The following is a 25,378-nucleotide window of genomic DNA, read 5'->3' on the forward strand; positions in this document are numbered from 1 at the left end:
ACATTTTTGAATACACCTGTAACTGTTCATTTAATTAGCCCATTGGTTATTTAATTTGTTTTCTTTTTTGATTTGTTTAATATTTATCTCTAATATGTCGTTTAGTGAGGTTAAAGTTATATTAGGGGTGACCGAAAATGTGCCCTGGAAACGCATCCCCATCATTATAACACTACATCCATGGGAATATCGTGTCTGCTTAACATCGTTTTGCTTAACGTTGCACCATCTACGATGATAAGTGGAGACTTCCTGTAGTGGGTTTTAAATGAACAATGATACAATTTATTTCTGAAAATATCGCATTTTACAATTTTTTTTTTTTTCCTGCAGCTAAGATAAATCAACGTCTTAAACCACATAAGTCGATTCTGAGTACAAGATGAGGCCTGTACATTCGCGGAAAAATGTATGAAGCAGTTTGCCGAAAAATACTGCACAAGTCATGCATTCACATGAGACACCAGACAACACAGGACTTGCCTTAAGAAAAACAGTTGTTGACATCAGGGGAAGTAACTTCCCAGAACACAATCAGTGCTAGTGGCATGAGCTAGTGCTGACACTTTTCTCCCTGCAGTTATTGGGGCAATTTTATGGGCAATTCCACTCCCCCTGCCCTCCCCAACCCAGATCCCCACAGGATGCCAACCCAGTACCACTTTGTCCTTCGTATGTCTCAGGCATGACGGAATCGAACCACCGCCCGCCCAGACGTAGAGTGGTCGTTCAAACCACAGCGGCTGAGTCTGTTACAATTGACCTTGCCCATCATCCCGGAAGGTTCCTTGATCTCTGATCATCAATTTGGTTTCAGACCTGGACACTCTACTCTGGACATGCTGCTTCTGCTTTCTCAACAATGGATGGAAGTCCTCAATGCCAAACAGGAAATTAGAGCAGTCTCCCTTGACATATCACGTGCCTTCGATACGGTCTGGCACCCCGCTCTGCTCACCAAACTCTCCTCTTTTGGTATCCATGGAAATCTCCACGCATGGCTGGCGGACTTCCTCTCTAGTCGTAGTCAACGTGTGGCCCTGAATGGGTTTCTCTCATCTCCTCTTCCTGTTCAGGCTGGAGTTCCACAAGGCAGTGTTCTGGGCCCTGTGCTTTTTCTGGTCTTCATCAATGATCTCTCTGACTCTCTTGAAAATCCTCTGTATCTCTTTGCTGATGACTCTACTCTCTGTCGCTCCATTCTTCATCCCTCAGATCGGCAGTCTGCTGCCTCCTCACTCTCTGCAGACCTGGACAAAATCACAGACTGGGCAAACAAGTGGAACATGTCTTTCAATCCTGACAAATCTCACACTCTTACGATGTCTCTCCGAAAAGACCGACTGGACAACCCTCCCATCCACTTTCTGAATAATCCTCTCCAAGAAGTTCTGTCACTCAAGCTTTTGGGTCTCACTATCTGCCATGATCTTTCCTGGGAAAACCACATTTCAAATCTGGCCTCCAAAGCCAGTCGCCGACTGGGCATCCTCCGTCGTGCGAAGTCCTTCCTTGGCACACCTGAGCTCCTCACCACATACAAGGCTTTCATCCGCAGCTCAATGGAATACTGCTCTCCCCTCTGGGCTGGTGCTCCTGCCTCACACCTAGCTCGTCTTCACGCTGTTGAAACCAAAGCATTCAGAATCATTGGAATCTCCCGCGATGAAGCTAACTCCAAGGGCCTCTCACTCACTCACCGCAGGCAGGTTGGTGGTCTTTCCATCTTCTACCGACTCCTCTCTGGCCTTGCCCCCCCAGCTCTCTCTGGGCTCTGTCCCGCAAATATTCCTACAGGTCGCACAAGATCTGCCTGCAACCCTCTTATGGTCAAACTGCCAAAATCAAGACTCTCTGCTCACCTTCACTCCTTCATGCCGCTTTTCTCCCGCCTCTGGAACAAACTCCCTCACTCTCTTCAATCCCACTCCACCCTCCAGGTCTTTAAAACAGCTGTTCACCACCATCTCTTATCTTCCCCCATCCAAAACCTTGATCTTTTCTACCCCCGCTAATTTCACCCCAATTCCACTTTTTTGAAATACCAACTTCTGTCCTGGAAGTCCTTGGTGTCCTTGTGTTTTATACTTCTCCCTCCACCCCCCCCCCCCCTTCCCACACCTCCTCCCCCCAAGCCCTCTCCCTTCCACACATCTCCCTGCTCTCAAATGTTGTGTTTGTGTGCTTCCCCTTCTCTCCCCATCTTGTTTTCCGCTCCCTCTTTTTGTGTGTTTTGTTTGTCTGGTTGATTTGTTTGTGAATTAAATGTTAGCTCTTTCACAAGCCTCGATTCAGTATACAAAAAAAAAAAGAAAAAAAAAAGGGACTGGAGAGGTTATTGTAATCACGGTCTGTATCGGTGAGTGTGGAGTCCAGTCCACATTTATAGTTTAATGTTTGCCCTTCATTCTCAGATCTACTGTGATCTATAAACACTGCTGAGGCTCTGTCAAATGCTCTGTGTTGTTTAATCTTTCGTTTTCCTGTCCTGTCCAGGGCAACAGTGCCTTCAGAAAGTATTCACATCCCTTGGGTTTTTTTCACATTTTGTTGTTACAGCCTGAATTTAAAATGAATTTAAATTGAGACTTTTTAACCACTAATCTACACATTATACCCCATAATGTCAGTTGAATTTTTTTTTTTTAGCAATTTTTACAAAGCAATTAAAAATTAAATACAAAAAATGAATGAATGAATGATCGTTTTCAGGCCATTTTTCCCCGCTAGAGCAGGGGTTTAAATACAGAAATATCTAACTTACATAAGTATTCAGCCCCCTGAGTCAATACTTTGTAGAAGCGCCTTTGGCAGTGATTGCAGCTTCGAGTCTTCTTGGGTATGTGTGTATCAGCTTTGCACATCTGGATTTGGGGAGTGCCTCCCATTCTTACTTGCAGATTTGCTCAAGCTCTGTCAAGTTGGATGGGGAGCATTGGTGAACAGCAATATTTAAGTATTTCCACAGATTCGCAATGGGATTCAAGTCTGGGCTTTGGCTGGCCCACTCATGGACGTTCACATTTTTGTTTTTATGCAATTCCAGTGTTGCTTTGGCAGTATGCTTTGGGTCATTGTCCTGTTGGAATGTAAATCTTCACTGCAGTCAAAGGTCTTTTGCACTCTGAAGAAGGTTCTCCTCAAGGATTTGCTGGTATTTGCCTCCATTCATTTTTCCCTCTATCCTTACAAGTCTCCCCGTCCCTGCCGCTGAAAAGCATAACCATAGCATGATTCTGCCTCCACCATGCTTCACGGTAGGGATGGTGTTAGATGGGTGATGAGCTGTGCTCGGTTTCTGCCAGATGTAGCACTTTGCATTCAGGCCAAAGAGTTCAATTTTCATCTCATCAGAACACAGAATATTATGCCCCATGTTCTGAGTCTTTCATGTGCCTTTTTGCAAACTTCAGGCATGCTTCAGGCATGTCATGTTCCTTTCTCACAGGAGTGGGGCTTCCCTTTGGCCACTCATATAAAGCCAAGATTTGTGAAGGGCTGCACAGACTGTTGTCCTTCTGGCAGGTTCTCCCATTTCAGCCTATGAACTCTCTAGTTCCGTCAGAGTGGTCATTGTGTTATTGGTCACCTGCCTGACCAAGGTCCTTCTTGCTCGGTTGCTCAGTTTGGTTGGATGGCCAGCTCTATGAAGAGTCTGGGTAGTTGCATATTCTTTCCATTTCTTAATGATGGAACTCACTTGTGCTCTTTGGAACTTTCAACAATCTAAAAATGGCTTTATACCCTTCCCTAGATCTATGCCTCCTCACAAGTCTATTATAGAGTTCTACAGACAGTTCCTTGGACTACATGTTGGAGCTTCTGCTCTGACATGCACTGTCAACTGTGGGACCTTATATGGAAAGGTGTGTTTCTTTTAAATCATGTCCAATCAATTGAATTGGCCACAAGTAGACTCCAATTAAGTTGTAGAGACATCTCAAGGATGATCAAAGAAATTGGATGCACCTGAGCACAATTTGGAGAGTCATAGCAAAGGGGTTGAATACTTATCGACTCAAGACATTCCAGATTTTCATTTTTAATTATTGTGTTAAAATTTCTGGAAAAAAAATTCCAATTTGACATTATTGGGTATTGTGTAGATCAGTCAAAAAAAAAAAAAGCAAAATTTATACCATTTTAAATTCAGGCAAAAACCAAACAAAATGTCAAAAAAGTCAAGGGGTGTGAATACATTCTGAATACATTGTGTATATTTTGGTCAGTGGAGCTCTGGCTTGCAGTTTTTAAGCACTGATTTCCTCTTGATTTATGTGTGGTTTTTACACAATCTCTTGAAAGCAAAAAAGGACCCTGGTGAGCCTTTAAGGCAATCTACGAGTACAAATGATCCCCATTGCCCACATTTTCACTTACTATATTTGCAAGCATTCTTCCTTTCGGTGTTGAAAATCCCTTTGATTTATTCTAATATTGAACACCAGTGGCTCATGTTACATTGAACCCGACCCATATGTTTCATTAATCTTTCAACACCCATTCGTAATTTCAGCTTTTTAATGAGTGGATTTTGTGCAGCTTTGTTCATTCTATGATGCCATGGTAGACATACGAACCATGGTGGACATAGCTTATAATGTGACGCCTCCGAAAATATGAACCAACCATGTGGATGCTTGGTTTGCAATATTTTATTTTCCTGATGTTCTGTATGGCCATATTTTATTTGATTTGTGATAGAACGAAAGTGTACAACAAGTAATAAATGAAAGAATTATATATACCAGTGTTGTCATAATTAAGATGTATACGTGGGAGGATTATACACCCAGACCGAGGATCGAACCCAGACCTCTGTTGAGGCCAAAAGCCTGGGTTCGATCCCCAGTATAAGTGCATAATTTTCATATATATATATATATATATATATATTATATCAGTCACTATGCGACCTTCATATCAGTGGAGAACCGCCAGCAAGGTGTCCCATACAGCTGCTGCTGCACCTTGCTGGGAGCGATAAGCACTGCCTGCCACACGGTAACGTTATCTCTGGTATCCACTCATCATATGGAGTCGACCTGGTTGCGGTTGGGAGTTACTAATAATGGTATCTGTAATCTGGTTCTCCAACCTAATGAGCGGACAACATGACGTCATCGCCATGCATGTCCGCATTGCCTGCAAAGCTCCAGAGGAACCATCTAGCAGTGCGTCATTACGGATTATAAATCCAGATACTGTCACAAGTGCATGCAAAACTCACAGTTACCGACCTGGTTTCGCCCTTGTTGGGGCTTCATCAGGGCAACGCAGTGAGGCTTCCATACACTTGTAACTCTGTGAACCTTTCGGTTTTTATATCAGTCACTATGCGACCTTCATATCATCAGTGGAGAACCGCCAGCAAGGTGTCCCATACAGCTGCTGCTGCACCTTGCTGGGAGCCATAAGCACTGCCTGCCACACGGTAACATTATCTCTGGTATCCACTCATCATATGGAGTCGACCTGGTTGAGGAAGATTAACGGAGGCGTGTGGCTTCACATGTTGTTAATCGAAACGTTGAGTCATTGTTTGTTCAATTAAAGGTTGGAGATCTTCCCATAGAGTCATATATATATATATATATATATATATATATATATATATATATATATATATATATATATATACAATATATATATATATATATATATATATATATATACATATATATATATATATATATAAATACACCACTGGTCAAAAGTTTTAGAACGCCTCAATTTTTCCAGTTTTTATTGAAATTTACGCAGTTTAATGTCTCAATGTATTCTGAAATTAAGCAGAGAACAAATAAACGATTGGAGATAAATAAATAAAAAATCATGGAATCATTTTGTTTAACAAAATTGAATTTAAATTTTTGACTCAACAAAGTAGCCTCCTTTTGCAGATATAACCGCCGAACACACTTGTGGCATTCTTTCTACAATGGAAACCAAATATTGTTCGGGAAGTTCTTCCCAACACTGTTGCAGAAGTTCCCACAAATGTGTTGCACTTGTAGGTTGCTTTGCTTTCACCCTTCTGTCCAGTTCATTCCAAACCAGCTTGATGGGGTTTAAGTCTGGAGACTGTGCTGGCCATTCCATGATTTGAAGCCTACCGTCTTGTTCTTTTCCTCGAAGGTAGTTTTGACATAGCCTGGAGGTCTGTTTAGGGTCATTATCTTGCTGTAGGATGAACCCCTGACCAACTAGGCGTATACCAGAGGGTATTGCATGGCGCTGCAAAATGCTGTGGTAGCCCTTTTGGTTCATGGTGCCAGTCACTCTGCAAGTCGCCGACTCTGGATCCAGCAAAAGAGCCCCAGACCATCACGCTTCCTCCTCCATATTTGACAGTTGGTGTCACACACTGAGGAACCATCCTTTCGCCTACTCGACGGCATACAAAAACCCTGCGCGATGAACCAAAGATTTCAAATTTTGATTCATTGGTCCATAAGACCTTCTTCCAGTCTTCAGTAGTCCACTGGCGGCGCTTCATGGCCCAGGCAAGCCACTTTTTCTTATTTTGCCATCTTAGCAGTGGCTTTCTTACTGCCACTCGACCTGTCAAACCTGCAGCTCGAAGTCTTCTCTTCACAGTTGAAACTGAGACTTGCTTACTTCGACCAGTGTTAAGCTGTGCTTGAAGCTGTTGTCCTGTGAGCCACCTATCACGCAAGCTGTTGACTCTCAGAAACTAGTCTTCTGATTCTGTTGTGGCTTTGGGTCTGCCAGATCTCTTCCTGTCAGAGTTTCCTCCAGTTTCCAATATACTACTTCCTGCAGTGCAATATTGTCCAAATAATGCTTCAGAGGGTGTAATAACAGTCTGTTCCAATACTGCTTTTATACAGACAGGGGGTTTATAATCAAGTAACCAGCAGAGGTTGGGACACTTGTAGGAATTGTTAGCATCAACTTTCAAGGCTTAATTTACTTACATTGATGCAGAACAGCTGTAAGTTGGTAACCCATTACTTGTTTCCTGAAGAAGGCCTTTTTTTTAACAACATAACTGTGCAATTTACATTATTTTCCCCGTTTTTGCTAACCCAAACTTCTTCTTTTTTTTTTTTTTTTGTTAACCTCGAGCAGTTTACTGCTTAACTTTGTACCATTTCAGGTTATTCACTGGACTTGAATTGCTTAAATTTCGATAAAAACTGGAAAAATTGAAGTGTTCTAAAACTTTTGACTGTGTGTGTGTGTGTGTGTGTGTGTGTGTGTGTGTGTGTGTGTGTGTGTGTGTGTGTGTGTGTGTGTGTGTGTGTGTGTGTGTGTGTGTGTGTGTGTGCGCGTGTGCATGCGCTACTGTACTTTAAGGCAAAATGCCATCTTGTGCTGCCGATGGGTGCACAAATCGTGATGAACGAGGACGAACAAAGACAGGAGTGTTTTCCATCGGTAAGTCTTCAAACACTTACTGTGTGTGTGTGTTACTATGCGTGTGTGTGTTACTATGCATGTGTGTGTTACTATGCGTGTGTGTGTGTGTGTGTGTGTGTGTGTGTGTGTGTGTGTGTGTGTGTGTGTGTGTGTGTGTGTGTACTATGTTTGTGTGACGTGTGTGTTACTATGTTTGTGTGTGTTACTATGTTTGTGTGTGTTACTATGTTTGTGTGTGTGTTACTGTTTGTGTTACTGTTTGTGTGTGTGTGTGTTACTGTTTGTGTTACTGTTTGTGTTGCTGTGTGTGTTACTGAAAATGAATGAAACTGTCAGCTGAAGGAGCAAAAGAATGTCACTGGCTTGCACGAATGGTTTATTAAATTGCAGAAGCATAGCCTGGTACTTCGTAAGCAGTTTGTGAGTGTAACTTCCATGGGATAGGGTGTCACTCCACTGCATCAGAGTCCACTGTACCTGTGATCTATTTGTAAAATTCGCTCTTGATGATGGATCCAGATTGCGTATATCATATTCCCGCCAGGAAGCGATTCATTGTTACCCAGCAACACCGGGTACTTTTGCTAGTATATAATAAAAGGCAGTGACCGTCTGTCTGTCTGTCTCCTCCATAACTCCAAAACCATGAATCCTAGCGGCCCCAAACTTTGCATTCATACACCTGGACCTCCAACAGATTGCAAGGATGAAAAGTGGGTGTTTGGGTGTGTTATAACTCCCTTTTTGAAGTTGATTAACGAGGTACTCGTAAGAAAAAAACCCGATGTGGTGGTTTACCAATTTGGCATCCCGCCATCTTGGTCAGCCTGCTGCACCTCGCTGGGTTCTTAAGCCACCATTTTGTTTTGGCCTACTCAAATGTGCCTTGCCTTGGAAACACGATCGATTAATCATTACATAATTGAAGTGTTGTTGTGTATCTACTGTTGTGTGTTGTATTGTTGTGTGTCTACTGTTATGTGTTACCTCCCCAAACTCCGGTTACAGTGCCCCTCCCAGTCTCAAGAGGGAACGCGGAAGAAAGATTTGTTTTTTTGAGGGTACTAATGAACCATGGTAAAACCACACCAATGCAATTGTGTAGACTAAAATAAGTAATTGTATTAAGAACTCACACATACACAATAATAACACTCTTAAAGAAAGTACCATGAAAATATCACCTGCATCAAATGAACAATACATATGATGGTACCATCATTCCCCAATGCTCTCAAAGCAATAAAGTCACAATACTCCAAACGTGAGAGGAATGTAACATTCCCCAAAGTTAGTGCATGATTCACCACGCTGGGCGATGGTCGAAGTCGTGCAGAACGGCAAGAACAATAGGCAGGTATTGGCGCGACTGCGGACAAGGACATACAAGGTGTGAGGTCGGGGCTGATGGCGGCACAGGGTAATGATCCCGCAAAACGTGAGTGCAATCCACGCCCCACGTCCACCAACGATTAAGCCGATATGGAAACCAACGGCGATCAACGATGATGTCGATCTGGGAATCCCAATGACAAGACACGATGCACCAGGCGGATGGCCTCTTCGAGTGAAAATGGCAGATCGGCCTGCAATGGAGGCGCTTGGTTTTTTTTTTTTTTTTTTTTTTTTTTTTGTATACAAGATCGAGGCTCGTGAAAGAGCGAACATTAATCACACAGAAAGACAAACAGACACATAAAACAAATAACATCGGGAGCGGTAGACAAGATGGGGAGAGAGGGGGAAGGACACAAACACAACATTTGAGAGCAGGGACCGAGAGACATGGAGACATCGAGAGATCTGTGGGAGGGAGAGGGCTTTGGGGGGGAGGCATGTGAAGGGGGGGAGGCATGTGAAGGGGGGGAGGCATGTGAAGGGGGGTGGGGTGGGAGAGGTATAAACATATGGACACTGCCAGGATTTCCAGGAAATAAGTTGGAATTTCAAACAAGGTGGATCTGGGGTGATGGGATGGATTTCTCACCAACAATAGTTCACGATCGGTTCCAAAACCTGAGACGCATGTTTAATTGCAATCGCAATATGGGACGATGTCGCAGGCAATCCCTTTCCCGGGAAGCCTAAATTCATTCGTGACCAATATCGCGAAGTCCGCTCGCAGCCTCGATGTGACTCACGGCTGTCCCTTTCCCCTGCAGATTTTCCTCCTCTCTCCTCTTCCGGTTTCTTTGCCGTGTTTTTCTTTTTCCTCCACAAACATTTCTTTTTACCTTTTACTAAAGTCATCTCCATTTCACACAAAAATCCTAACAACAATATTACCTGAAACTAAAAATCCTACAAGTATATAATAACAACAAAGGCGGAAGTGACTGATCCGTAACATGTCTACCCTGTAGTGAACACCGCAGGGCGATACGGGTGACCAAACGAGCTTTAACTCCAATGGCGGACCTTCATTATACACATGGGGGGAAGAGTGGGGGGAACAGCCGCGAGCGCTTACCTGCACGGGTCCACCGGCCGTCTTCGCACCTGCGATGATTAATTCAAAACTGACACAGGATTTAACTGTACTAAAATACCGGCTTTATTAAAGAAATGTCGGTAACAAAATAATGCACGATAAAAACTATGATTCCTAAATGGGATGTCCCCACACAGACCCGTATGCAGCACAAAGGGGAAAAATAACTGGAAAATAAATATGTGTGTGTGGTTCTCAACTAGGTACTTAGCTCTAAGCGTCTCTTAAACCTCGTCAGAAATCGTCCATCACAGGCCTCCACGTCCTTGCGCAGGAACCACAGGCTGCATTGCCGCGAGCGGGAACTAGGCCTCACTGTGCAGTCTGCGTGACCCACTCCCCCTGTGTGTGACCCACTCCCCTGTGGGTGACCCACTCCCCTGTGGGTGATCTACCCCCCGGTGCAGTGTGCGTGATGTGGGAGGGGGAGGATTTGAGCTCTTGAAGTCACATTTTACATGAGATGTAATGACACATTTCAAACTGTATTTCCCATGTGCATGCACATGCATTCACATGTTATCAGAAGTAAATACATTGTGTAGATGACATAATTTGTGGATCTGATAATTTGCCTGTAACCATTTTGTAAAACTGAATGTGCAGCATCTAAATGAAGATGTCCAAATGTCACACACGTCCATGCCCGTGGGATTCCCATGGATGACCACACTAGTCTATATAATATTCTCCGTAGGTGATTCTGTGTGTCTGTCCTTGGGTGTGGCTTCCCCCGTTGAGGGAGTAACTTCACTCTTCTGGGAGGGGCTTAAAAAATCACCACCATTTTGTTTCCTCACATAGCTTTGATGCCTCTTTTGTTAGACCCTTGGTGTCTTGCTCTCTCAGTTTTATTTCAACTCTAATTCGATTTCTCATTTCATTTTTCACAGTGGCTAAGATGGTTTTAGACTCAGTTGCAAAAAACGGGAAGAAAATTCGATGAAAGTCACCGTTTATAGAACAAAATGCATTTTAAATGAAAATGCCTGTGTCATAAAGGCCATTCATTGAGACTCCCTCACAGCTTTATCTTGACTCTAATTCACCATCACAGTCGCTAGGATGGTCCACGTCTCAGTTTCAGATAAAGTTGAGAAAATCTGCGAAATGTATTCCAACAACCCTTTTGAATGTGTCGACTGGTCGGATGAGATGTGGGCACGGGGAAGGAGAGAGGGGAATCAGAAGGAGAGGAGAGAACGTTCCCAGGACTTCGCTATTTATATTATTACTTAGTAAAAGTACAGCGACTGAATAATGAAGTTCGGGATCGAACCGTAGTCTAATTATATATTTACATATTCCTGGGGTGTATATACAGAGTTTGTTTAAAGCGAGTCAACTCTTTTCCAACCATGGAATTCAACAATACAGTACTTCAAAATTGTACATAATAATGTAAACTAACTATGGAATACAATATTTATAAATAACGTTTGGTTTTAATCCATTTTTGCTTTGTAAAGCGAAAAGTTTGATACTTTCAAGTTTAAAAATGAAGAAGAGTTAAGCCTCCATAGGCCTCTGATGTCCATTTTAAGACTGAATCAACGTGTCTTCTAACAAAAGTTACTTTTTGAAGAAACAAAGGTACATTTGGATTACAACTCAAGCAAAGGAAACCACGTAATGCCTGTTTCGTTCGGAGCGGTTATACACCGCCCAAAGAAGATGCGTTCTCATAGTGTATAGCTATCGGAAATAAAATCTTGAAATCTTTAATGATTTTTTTTTTTTCGCACTAGTTTTTAAGACTGAATCGTGTTCACATCCAGGATTAATAAACAAACTCCATTTCACGTGTGCATGGACATGCAATTCACAGATGTGAAATAAATAAATAAACAGACGGGAAATTGCATCGAGATTTTTTTTCATTCCTATTTTGTAAGCTATGTGCACGTACACTTTAAAGAAGTTTATTTGAAATATTTAAGTTTTAAAATGTCATTTTGTTTGCTGTAACGAAAAGAGTAACTTTGGTTTTTGCTGAACAGAAGGGTGTAATGTAATGTTCTTATACACCCCCCATAATACTTTTTCCCAGGGACTTTTCAATTTGAGCTGTATGCTTTATATAGTCGGAATGTTTCATTCTTTAGACGTAGTCACAATAAAAAGTTACAATGAGGTACTCTGCACATGGGGCGAGGGGCAGAGCTTTGTTTTCCAAAGGCTTGTGCCGAATCTGCAGACGAGGTTGATGTGTCTCAATGAGTTGCATGAGGGTCATTTGTAACTGCCATTTTCAAAATGAATAAAAGAATAAGGGAACAGAACGTGACCACCATTGAACGTCGTGATCCTCTTCCACTCCCCTGTGTGTGACCCACTCCCCTGTGTGTGATCCACTTCCCAGTGCAGTGTGCACGATGTGGGAGGGATGGGGCGGGGAGGGAGAGGATTTGAGCTCTTGAAGTCACATTTCACATTTCAAACTGTATTTCCCATGTGTATGCACATGCATTCACATGTTATCAGAAGTAAACAAATGGTGTGGATTACATCCATGTAACCATTTTGTAAAACTGGATGTGCAGGTGCAGCATCTAAATTAAGATGTCAAAATGTCACACACGTCCATGCCCGTGGGATTCCCACGGGTTCCCCCACTAGTATATTATACTAGTACCCGACTGCAAAGCTGTAATGAGCCGGCGAAGCCAAAGCCTCTTGCCACTATTTTACCCATCACTATGGCATCAGTAGGTTAGGTAGTTGGTAGTAGGTAGGTGTAGTAGGTACCGTACCTGGTAAGACTTGGTAAAAGAGAAGAGCAGACAGTCCTCCCCAATACCTACATACAATAAATATCACAAGAAGCTTAAGGAAGTAACTATACCATGTGCTAGCTTAGGGCCTATTTTAAGAAATTTTAACTGGGCTTAATATACGTTTTCACAGTATGTGTGTAGTCTTCTAACTTCAGTCGCTGTCAGGACTGGTTCTCTCCGGGCACTGCGGCTTCCTCCACCAGAAGAAGTTAGCTTGCAGTAAGATCAGTGCCGACAGATCAGACGATAGCGCCGTTTCAACGGCAATGTGTGACTGTCGTTAATCAAACCGTGTCGATGGCGCTGATTGGCTGACCTAAGCTGATCGCTGATTGGTCAGCTCACAAAATTTCGCAAATTCAGACCTAAAATTACACCATTTGCATTCTGGATGAGATTAAAATTGATAAAATTTACTTCTTGATTAATTAGGTGAATTCCGTCTCAACTTCGGATATTTCCGGCCGTGAAAAACTATGCCCTACGGCCGCGAGATTTCTAAAAAATAATTCTTCGTCAATTTTAGAATATTTGACGCCGTTTTCACCCTCTGAAACGCGTAAGCTTTTTTGAAATATTTTTTCAAATGCTCGAATCTCATTGGTTCCGGTGTTTGGTGGCGATTTTCGTTGAAGATATTGATGTTGGTCTTAAAGTATTTTAATTACAAATTAGAGGTGCATAAGATTGTGAATCAAACAAAGACGGGTGAAACAAACTCCTATTGAACTTTTTCGCAATTTTTAAATGCATACTTCCGCATCCGGAAGATGGCGGCCTCCATTGAGTGATTTGGTTTTTTAAATATTTTTTCAAATGCTCGAATCTCATTGGTTCCGGTGTTTGGTGACTATTTTCGTTGAAGATAACCAGGCCCGTGCGGGCCGAGTTTGGTCTTAAAGTATTTTAATTGCAAATTAGAGGTGCATAAGATTGTGAATCAAACAAAGATGGGTGAAACAAACTCCTATTGAACTTTTTTCAATTTGTTATGCATACTTCCGCATCCGCAAGATGGCGGCCTCCATTGAGCGATTTGGTCGTCAAAGCTTCGAAATTCTCAAGCCAAGGGATCCAGCAAAATCTGACACTTCAACATAATACGTACGCGTTCATTGACAACACCGGCTTCGCCGGCTATTACACACACACACACACACACACACACACACACACACACACATTTAATTTTTTCATATATTGTCACGTGACTACCCTTGGTGAACACCTTAGGGTAGCATGGATGACCAAACGAGCTGTTACTCTGTGGCGTTCAGTCAAATGGCGGATAATACGCGTAGGGAAGTAAGAGGGAGAGAGGAAACCAGAGCCTTAACTGAACGGTTTCCACCTGACGTTTTCACCTGTAATAAATAACTCAAACCAGCACAAAATTAAAATGTCCAAAAATACCGGCTTTATTGAAGAATGCCGGTAACAAATAAAACACGGTAACACTAAAATTTCTATATGCAGCGCTCCCACACACAGAATCAAATACGGACAATGGGAAATATAATGGTAAAAGAAAAACGTGTTATTTAATTGCACTTAGCTCACTCCACCGGTGCGTCTTGTCAGGACTCGTTCAGGCCCTGAGCGCGCAGTCTGGTATTTGCAGGAAATCCGCTCGCTCCCGCGCTGCTAGGCCTCAGTACGCCCTCGTTCACTAGGCCGCGCCCGCTGGCGCGAAACAGGCCTTCCGCGCGAAGCGAACGGCAGGCCTGCAGCCTGCTCTTCCACACCGTGCTGGTCCACCCGTCCTCTGCACGGAAAACCACGGTTTTAGGGCCGCGGGTGTGCGTCTGCACAACCACCAGCAAGATGTCCCAACACGGCCGCTCGTGACGGCGTCCAAATCAGAAGGGGAAAGAGCGGCAACAACTACCCTTCGCTATTGTCTCCAGAACAACAAGACACCAAAGCGCGAAAATGCCGTTCAGAGCATTCTGAACTCCCCATGCGTAAGAGAAAAAGAATGACAAAATGTCGTGAACACAGTCTTTTGTTCCTCTGGCTCTGACGTCATCTCAACACGTCTCCGTCCCGACCCTATCAGCGAGTTCTTTCTTACTAGTCCTTCCTGTCAATCAAAACCCCGCCCAATCACGGCTCCTCGGGGCGTGGCCTCACAGATCTTTCGTCCCGTGTGCTTTCAAAGTTGGGGTAATTGGCACTAGTGTTTCATGCATTACTTCCGGTTAATTTTTAATTAGGGGGTTTAAATGCGCGATTTTAGCTCGTGTCTATGGTGTGGTTCCAAAAGGGACATAGGAATAAAGTACAGAGGTAATGATATACAGGGGGTAAATTACTCATAATCCCTGAGCTAATTAACATACCCCACTCCTCGTAATGGGTACGAAGGTACACTTAATCAGAATACACAGAGCTAACTTACTTACATCAAGGTTTCTGCACAGCATTCGGAGCACAGCACAGCTAAGGATCCAAGGATCCTGGGTTCGAATCCCGGTCGATCACCGAATTAACGCCAGGGGGTTGACTCAGCCTGTCATCCTTCCGAGGTCGGCTAATTGAGTACCAGTTCACTGGTAATTCCCTGTTTGTCGTAAAAAGGCGACAAAAAGGGTTGGCGGCAGGAAGGGCATCCGGCCGTAAAACATTGCTTCAAAAAGGGGACCAAAAAAACAATAACAACCACGGTGCCCGAAAAAGGCCAACCCCCGCTTTGTGGGGAAAAATGGCCTCTAAAGGTGGTTTTTTATTCGGAGCACCTACCTATACATTCTACCTGGTTCTAAGGTAATTATTGTCTACCCCCTACAAACGTAACAATATATTATATAATACACACACACTTTTAATTTTTAAATATATAATCACACATTATAGACAGTTTAAAGATTTTGGGGAGAAGCTATTGTAATCGGTCTGAGTGTGTGTCTGCAAGCAGATATACTTTAATGCATATCCTTTGTTCTTAGATGTACTGTAACTTAATCTATATACTATGTTGAATCCTTCCATTGGTAAATGCCAGATCTCTTTTCTTTTACATTTGTCTTCAAATCGCTAAATTTTTGATTTGACAAGAAAGAGGAAAATTTTGGGAAAGGAAAGTAAAGATTATTTTGCTGTTATAAAACTTGCAAAGTAGAACTCTAGTCCAAAACTACCTCCCCCCTGCCCTCCTTCCCAATGTTGGTGTGCTTCTCAACCGTTAATCAAAGGAGGCTGTTCCACGGTTCCTTTCTGTGACCTATTCCAGCAAAAGAGAACACAATAGTCTTTAGTAAAATGATGACAATATTGTTGCGGACGCGGTTAAAGATGTTATTTTACCGAGCGGTTGGTATTACCGCGACCGAACAGTTATTCCCCGATTAGAACCCGATTCCACCCAAACGTTGGCCGGATCGCACCGCGGCTGCTCAATGAGGGAAAAGACTAAAACGACGAATGCAAAGAGGAAGACGAAGGCAAAGAAAGGTTTGGAAATACTACTAAATTTATTTACTATTTACACACATAAGCAAAAAGAAAGCAGTCACGTTTATTTACAACACATAAGACAAGACGCAGGTGACACAGTGAAAATACTAGCTTACCTACAGTCTTAATTAACCCAGGACAGAACAAACAAAAGACAGACTCACGCGGGGAATGATGACAGGAATCGCAGGAGGTGGATGGCTGGAGGTGAACGCTTGGTGGAGCCAACGCGGAGCTTGGTGGAGGTGAACGCTTGGTGGAGGTGAACGCTTGGTGGAGCCAACGCGGAGCTTGGTGGAGGTGAATGCTTGGTGGAGGTGAACGCTTGGTGGAGCCAACGCGGAGCTTGGTGGAGCCTTGGTGGAGGTGAACGCTTGGTGGAGCCAACGCGGAGCTTGGTGGAGCCTTGGTGGAGGTGAACGCTTGGTGGAGCCAACGCAGAGCTTGGTGGAGCCTTGGTGGAGGTGAACGCTTGGTGGAGCCAACGCGGCTGGTGGGGGGTTGGTGTGACGGGTTCTCTCTCCTTCCCTCACAAGCTTCAGGACTCTTTCTCTCTCTTTCTTAGTCCCACCCAGTCCAACAACTTCCTCTCTTGCTTAGTCCAACTCAAGGCCTTTCTGTCTTCTGATCTCCTCCCTCCTCGACTCTCTCTGGGGGCCTCTGCCTCGGGTTATATAAGCCCCACCCTTGACCCTTTGCGAACCTCCCCAAAACGTTCTCTCTCCGCCCTCTAAAGCCAACCCCCTCGTTCTGGGTTGGTCGGCAAGGGCTGGTTCACTCCTCCCCTCTATGACGAGGTGGGGACCCGCCTTTCTTCCCCAACCCTGCCTTGTGGTCAATGGCGGATGAAGGGAAAACCGCCCAAAATGCAGTTGGCAATTGACGAAAAGGGGGAACGGAGGTTTTTGGGAATGGGAATGAAGGGAATCTATCTCTTTCACTTGGTGCAATGGAGTACTTCTATTAATGGGAGACACAGCCTTACCCTAAAACACAGAATAAGATATAACTATCGAACAGGGGTATTCTATGATTGGCTGACGTGTATGCTTGTGGACTAATTATGGGACGCCCTTTGACCTTTACACAGCTCCGGAGGCAGGGGGCGCAGAATAACAATAATAATAATAATAAAGCACACAATCAAAAAAAATACAGTCCTCATATCCGCAACAATATATTTGCTTGCATTTGAAAAGATATTTTATTTACTTTTGTTATTTTGAACATGGCTTTCTGACATCCCCGCAGAGGTAGCAACACGTGCAGCCAAGCAAGCTGAGGCTGATGGTGAACAAACTGTGGACGTTCTTCACTGTGAGAAGGTCCTACCCCAGTTGGTAGGTTGGTCCAGATAGTCCGAATATATTTCATGTCATATTCTAAGCCTGGTGTTTGTTTAACGGTTAACGTGGCTGGCTTGAGATCTTCGGGTCCTGAATTGAAGCCATAGAATTAACACCATGTGGGTTGACTCAGCCTGTCATGCTTCAGAGGTCAGCAAAATGAGTTCCAACTGACAGGTAATAGGGAGCATTGCATCAGCGGCACAGCTGCACCCCCAGAAAGTGATGCAATCAAGCAGCCACAGGCTGCATACAAACCACCACCATCATATCGCATTTTCATTGGCTTCCTTTTCCGTGTTTTTTTTCCTTTTTTTCTTTGTTTTTTGTGATGTGTCGTAGTGTACATTCTCGTTTTTGCTTTCTGTTAATCTTTGCAAAAAAGGATTTTTTGTTTTCTCTCCCCATCTTTTGGGATATGGACAACATTTTTTATACTCTGTTTCATTGTTGAGGCTGGTGATTCCTGCAGCTGTCGTTTTACAACACCGTTAAGGTAAACTAGAATTGTGGGCAGGATTTTGGGAGATGGTTTGGGTACTTTATCATAGTGGCCTACCGTATGAAAGGCCTCAGGAGTTCTTTAAAGTCTCCAAGCAAGTGCTCATTTGATGAGATAACTGGCTTCACGTCCTTTATTTTCCCTCAAAATATGTTGCATTCTGTGATGCAATACCCTGCTGGCAAAGCCCAGGGATGACGGTTTTAATCACATCCTGGGACACAAGTGATGTGTCACATCTCATCGGAACACAAAGCCAGATGAGCTGACTTAGAGGCGAGCACAGTTATGACCAAGCTGTCCTGGATCCCAATGCACAAAAGTGAGATGTCACATCAATGCGGAGCCCTCATAGAATATTTTTTGTTATCAGCTGGTTTTCTCTGGAGGGAAAGGCACAGCTGCCACTGTTGCCACAATCCTCTGGTGTTGACTGTAGGGAGGCAGCTCGGTGGTTACAAATCATAGAGCACAGTTCGCAGCAGGCTATGTTGATAGTTTTATTTATTTATTTAGTTTAGAAAAGGAATGGCCAATTATGGCATTTAATAATTATTAGTGTTATGCAAAATGTATATTAATTGTTTGTGTGCAGCACTTGGAAAAACAGTGCCTCTTGATTCTTTTTCTGGACTTGGTAATATTCCGTGTATCTTTAGGATCGCTAATGTAGTAGGATCGCTTCGATGTATACACACTCAGCTCTGAGCTATCTATCTTTGGTTGAAATCTCAGCCCAGCTATAAACTATCGCCCTGGTGTTTTTCAGGTAGGACGAAGCGTCAATGTGTACATCGTCCATCAGAATTATGTTAAACAGGATATCCAGTCTATCAGCACTGGTTGTTTCTGGATGTTTAATGATCTCTCGGTGTCATTCGCGAAAAGTAAGCGAGCTATCACCACCACCCTGAACAATTTTTTTAATTCTTGCACCCTGAGTATTCTGTATTGGAGTAGTGACATGTTCATGATTTTTAGGTCATCTCATCTCAATTCTCGAAGAGATGATCTTGTAAAATGGGTCGTGATGTCCGGATGTCTGTCTGTACGGTCGTCCGTCCATCCATCAGTTAACTCTTTACTATTTTTGCTTTGCTCCTCCCTTATCACCAGGCGGATTTTTCTTAAACTTGACACATGAATACAATATAGTATCCTGCACAATCACTTGGGCTTCAATTTTTCGATTTCGGATCATGGGGGCTGCCAAGGGTGGTGGGTTAAGCCCCAAACTTTGGATCCCTACCCATCTCTTATTTACCAACCAATTGCCCTGAAACCCAATACAGCTCTTCTACACTATGGTCGACAGCATCACTCGGTCTTAGTTTTTTCAATTTCGGATCAGGGAGTTCCCAAGGGGGGTTCCCCCAAATCAGCAGAAGCCTGAACTACATTCAGGGGGTGGGATGGATGAAGGAGGAGCGCTATTTTATTACCCTCGCAGGAGGAGAGGGTATTGCATTTGGGTCCGTTTGTTACTTGCCGGAATAGATTCCTGCAAGTATGTTGGCTGGTTGGTTTGTCTGTCTGTTTGTGCGCAGTACTACGTCTACATCGTTGCACATAGCATCGCCATACTTTACACACATATTTGCCTTGCCCTGGAATAGACTGTGCCCAATTTTTAACTCTCTAGGCCCAAGGTCAAGCTCAAGGTCACCCAAAACGTGAAATCGGGGGGGGGGGGGGGGGGTCGGGGTCATGGTCGAGTTTTCATTTAAAATATATTTCAAACCACTATAACTCTAAAAGTACAAGAGATATGCATACACTTACTGTTACTGACATATAGGAAGTCACATACGACATTTAATTTGGCACCATGACCTTTGACCTTGAAAGGTCAAACTTAAGGTCAAAAATTGTTTTTTTACTAATAACTGTCAAACATTATCCGATTCGTTTCTAACCAACACCAAAATGTTCATTATTCAATTCCCGAAAAATAACATGTGGCATAAAATGGTCAAAAATGCTTAGTTTTAATTATTTTTGGGGTCAAAGGTCAGGGGGCCAAGTTTTCATTGAAAATATATTTCAAACCACTATAACTCTGAAAGGACAAGAGAATGCATACACGAACTCGGTTACCTTCCATTGCTTAGCGTATATACATGTATAGATTCCCGCCATTTTGATTCAAAATAGCCAATTTTAAAAAAGTACATTCCAGCAAGTCCTCAGCCTCTGACAGATTTTTCATCTGTTTGTTTGTTTGTTTGTTTGTCTCTTTGTTTGTTTGTCTGTTTGTCCGTACAGAATACATATGATTTTCTAGGCAACCGTTGGTCCGACTGACAGGAATTTTCCACCCCAGGTGCAACTTTGCCTGTATAATTTTTTTATGATAATTATGATGTCATAGGTCACGTGGTTTGGCCGCCATATTTGTTTTTAACACAAAAGCCTTAAAAACCACTGAAAACATCCTGGCGAGGGTCTGCAATTTCTGATTGCTCTTTCTTGTTACCTTTGTAAAGGGACAACTTTGACAGAACCGTCGCTCTGCAGAGAGTATTGTATAATGACCATGATGATGCTGCTGAGGCTTGGATGTCTGATATGCCATTTTAAACTACACTGTTCATGAGGAATCTGCAAAAATTACACCATAGTTGTTTAATGATGAGAGGAGGAGAAAAGAAGACATATCGATGTCTGAATACAACAGCTCTTCAACAGTTCAAGCAAAGAAGGTCCACGGGGTTTTTTTTTTGTTTTGTTTTTTAACTCCCTGCTCAATGAATGCTGTTGCAATTCTTCCAGTTTCACACACGATAAATAAAATTGCTGTTGCCAAACAAATCTCATTTGCACAGCGTCACTGTCAAAAGCATTGTTTACTGTCGTGATACACCCCAACGTGTCTTCTCGCCCTTTTCCAGGCAATAAACTGGGACTCCAAAAGCAGGTTATTTTTATGTTCGTGTTTGTTGTTTTCAAAGCATGAATAGGTTTTTATTTTAACTTGCATTGCCAATTACATGCAAAATCGTTAAAAAGTAGATAATTGAGGTTATTGTTGGTTGACAATTTTGGCCATAAATTTTGTGGGTATTTTTTCTAGTTTTTTTTATTGTACACCGCTCCTTTCCTATGCCATCTCCAGGCGCTGCAAGATGTCATTGCCGGGCAACCGAAGGGAGCCCTGCAATGACGCATGCTGAAAGGGACTACGCAGTTTTCACTCCAGTTGGTTGTTTTCCTGTTTTCTTGTTTGTTTGTCCGGGCGATATCTCAGCCACCCTTTGAGCTAGGAAGCTGAAATTTCGGCACAATATAGTGAGCAAGTGCTTTGCCAAAAACGATATTTTTGGTTTTTTGATTAATCAACTAATCGATTAGTTACTTAATTATTATCGATTAATTAAGTACTTATTTATTTCCTTTCTCTTCTGGGCATTATCTCGGGCACCCTTTGAGCTAGGAAGCTGATATTTTGACATGACAATGACCAAGTGATTTGGCTGTAAAGGCTATTTTTGAATTATTGCTTAATCAATTAATCGATTAATTATTTAATTATTCGATCAATGGCTTAATTAATTACTTTTTTAAGTTTCAGATTCGGATGAAACGGTGGTGGTTTAGGCCAATTCTATTGGCCAATTGATTAATTATTTTATGATCATTATTTATTTATTTTAATTATTAAGCATTTATTGTCCCCCATCGCACCGCGGAGCGAAAGGGGGACTATTGTTTTCCCCTCCGTCCGTGTGTGCGTCCGTGCATGCGTGCATTGAACCTTGTGAGCGGAATATGTTGAAAAATAAATGAACCACGAACTTCTAATCCGGTGTGTGGGTGTATCTAGGCATAAGGAAGAACGCTATTGAAAATTGGGTTGCCACTTCAAAATCCAAGATGGCCGCCACCATATATGTCTGAACCTTGTGAGCAGAATATCTTGAAAAATAAACGAACTACTAACTTCTAATCTGGTGTGTGGGTGTGTCTCCAACCCACTCGCAAATATTATCGACTCTTCCATGTTTTCTGCGTCTCCCACTTTGTCAACTCGCATCACTTCACCGACGGGGGACCTAGGCGTAACGCTTGTTTATTTCCTTTCTCATCTGGGCAATATCTCGGGCACATTTTGAGCTAGGAAGCTAATATTCGGACACGACAGTGACCAAGTGATGTGGCTATAAAGAATATTTTTGATTTATTCATTCATCTATCAATCGATTTATTATTTATTGATTAATCAATTTGTTGTTTAATTTTTTCGATTAATGGCTTATTTAATGAATTTTCAAAAATGTTACAGCTTCGGATGAAGCACTGGTGGTTTAGGTATGCTATTAGCCAATTGATTAAGAAATTATTTTACTATTATCATTTATTCATTTTAACTATGCAATTAAACAAGCATTTATTGTACACCTCTCCCTCCCAATACTGTCTCAATGTGCTGCATGGCTGTACCACCGGGCTGGAGGATGTTATTTATTTATTTGGCATGGGGTTGGCATTTATTTTTGGCATTTATTTTCTTTGGCATTTATTTCTCTGTACTTTGAATGTATCTGTACTTGTATTTTATATACTTTTTTTTTAGGTCAGGTTTTTTTTCTTTTCTTTTTCACTGACTTCATTTTTTCACCTAAATTGTTGTACTGGATGTAATGTGTCTATATATTTTAAACGCATTACATTGTTGTGTGTATCTGCGTCTATTTATTTTAACTTTTAAAATGTTTTTCACTGCAACCGCTTGTCTGATCGATGCGAAACTAAACGTAGGAGGGAATCCCCATGGAGAATATTTTATTGATAACTCTGACATCATAGTTCACATGGTATGGGAGGCCGTATTGGATTAAAGGGAAAAATTTGGATCTCTTTCTCAGAAACCGCTCAACAAAAAAAATTGAAACTTGGCATGTGGCGTCAACTCCCTATGGGGTGTTTCGGGGGATAAGGATGATGTCATCAGTGAAGTGGTATTCCAGCCATAATTTGTTGAATCGGAATCCTTATCTGAAACTTCATATATCTGATCTACAATCTGATGCAAGTGAAGAATTAAATTTATGACGTCATCAGTCATGTGGTCTGGTAGCCATATTCGATTGAAAGCAAAAACGTTAAAAAAATCACATGGTTGGGGGGTTGGTTGTATGTTTGTAAATCTTGAAGAATTAAGATGAAAATTAAAAGTACCAATAAAAGTATGAAATGCATGTTTCAATCAATAATATTATGAGCATACATAACAAGAGTATGCCTCTGAACATTTCATTTGTTGTGGTATTGTTTTGAATCCGACTACCACAGTCATTTTTGCTAACATAATGAAGAACCTCTCTCAATCGCTTGTTCCGCTTGTTGAGTGGCTAGGTGAGATTCTTACAAAGTGGTTGATGTGGAACGACGATACAGAACCACTCAACAATATGAAGGGGCAATACTTGTGCGGTAATCAATATTGGCTCGGCAATTTGCACTTGCAATCGACTCAGTTTTTATGCTCTTTCCAATGGTGCAACTCTCATCGTCCATATTTGATGCATTCTCGAGTTATCGTGGTTTTTCTGGAAGACTAAACCCTGGAAAAAACTTGAGGTCAATCTTCAAAGAGAGAAATGTTTGACGCCTCCCTGCCCCACCCCCGCTTCCCTCCTCTCTCTATCTATCTATCTCTCTGTTTCTCTGTATCTCTGCATCTCTCTCTCTCTCTCTCTCTCTCTCTCTCTCTCTGTCTCTCTCTCTGTCTCTCTGTCTCTCTGTCTCTCTGTCTCTGTCTCTGTCTCTCTGTCTGTCTTTTTAACATTTTCCAAAAAAAAAAACAGATTTGAAGGATTTACAGCAGGGGTCAGGAACCTTTTTGACTGGGAGAGCCATAAAAGCCAAATATTTCTAAATATATTTCATTGAGAGCCATATAGTATTTTTAACGTATAATAAATTAAATATGTCTTACTTTTAATGCGACTTCTGGTGCTGCATGGTTTTGCTGATGGCCTTGTATCCTCCTCTTGACATACAAAGCCCTCCATAACCTGGCCCCATCCTACCTGGCTGACCTCCTCTCCAGACACACTCCCACCCGCAACCTCCGCTCTGCTGGTACCAACCTCCTGACCCCCTCCATCCGGACCAAATTCAGATCCTGGGGGGACAGGGCCTTCTCCATCGCTGCTCCCACCCTCTGGAACTCACTACCTCACACCATCAGAGACTCCTCCTCACTCACCACATTCAAAACATCACTAAAGACCCACCTGTTCAACGCTGCATTCAACATTCAACCCACAGCATTTAACCCCTGACTATCTCTTCTCCTTCTCCCTCCTTTTGCTTTAAATATTTCCCTATTGATTCTTGTCTTGTCTTTTTGATTCTTGTCTTATATATATGCCGTATATCGCTGCTGTTTGTTTTCTTGATTCTTGTCTTTTTGCAATTGTTGTTTTCATGTATTGTTATGCATTATGTTTTCCACTCTGTCAAAGCGCCTTTGGGCTTCTGGAAAAGCGCTATACAAAATAAATGAATTATTATTATTATTATTGTAGTCTGGTTCATACGTGGTGAGGTTGAGCTTCATGCAGGCGTTGAGGCTTCCATCAGTTAAACGTGAGCGTAGGTTGGTCTTAATGTTCCTCATATGCGAGAATGACTGCTCACATGCATATGTAGAGCCAAACATGGTCAATACGGCAATACTCACACACTGCATTGTGTGGTATGTCACAGGAAGCTCGTTCCAAGTTTTAAGAATCAGCTGGTCTTCAGGTTGAAGATTTTTCATTTCTGTCCACTTGTGTTCCCTCGCCAGCTCTGCTCGCTGTCGCGCAAGACTTTCCAACTCTCCATTAAGTGACTTGAACTTACTCATCCACATGTCTGATGCCTTCAGATCAGCAACTTCCAGCTCAAAGTCTCCGATAGAGACCCCGGGGATGCATGTCAGGTCGATTTTGTCCACTGCACACTCATGTGGATGAGTGATGAACTTGAAAAGACCAGTGCGCGCACGAAATTCTCCAAAACGTGCTTTGAATGACTGCAGGAGATTGGACGTAAAGCCAGCTAGCTGCTGGAGATCCAGATGTTGAGTGGAGTCACTTGCTAAGCATGCATCTCTAAATTGTTGCAGTCTTTCAAAGTGCAGAAGACGACCTGTTTCAATGTCCCTGAGAAAGACTTCCAGCTTGCTTTCAAATGCAAACACTGCTTGTTGAAGGGATGAGATTGTATTTCCAATACCTTGCATTTTCACATTGAGCTGGTTCAGATGGCCAGTTATGTCCACGAGATAGTGAAACTGCAGGAGCCAGTCAGTGTTGTCTAGCTCAGGATGCTTGACGCCTTTCATTTCAAGAAAAGTCCGGATTTCACTCAGGCAAGCTGCAAAACGGCTGAGCACCTTCCCCCTTGACAACCAACGCACGTTGCTGTG

At 42.6% G+C, this 25,378-nt stretch overlaps 1 protein-coding gene across 4 annotated transcripts in view; it reads left to right on the plus strand.

The window, feature by feature from the left end:
* CENPX (centromere protein X) overlaps positions 1-25,378 on the plus strand; it is a 61,532-nt gene that overhangs the window by 32,405 nt on the left and 3,749 nt on the right. Inside the window, exons 4-6 of one of the 4 annotated variants that reach the window (XM_078774129.1) lie at positions 7,324-7,404; positions 17,362-17,450; positions 21,074-21,156. In XM_078774129.1, coding sequence (XP_078630255.1) covers positions 7,324-7,404; positions 17,362-17,450; positions 21,074-21,121 — 218 coding nt within the window. In that variant the 3' untranslated portion in view covers positions 21,122-21,156. The remainder of the gene's footprint in view (positions 1-7,323; positions 7,405-17,361; positions 17,451-21,073; positions 21,157-25,378) is intronic. The other 3 variants (XM_078774137.1, XM_068114639.2, XM_068114645.2) reach the window with 3 other exon arrangements.

Source organism: Myxine glutinosa, chromosome 1 (genome assembly GCF_964187855.1).
Source record: "Myxine glutinosa chromosome 1, kmMyxGlut1.1, whole genome shotgun sequence".
NCBI lineage: Eukaryota > Metazoa > Chordata > Myxini > Myxiniformes > Myxinidae > Myxine > Myxine glutinosa.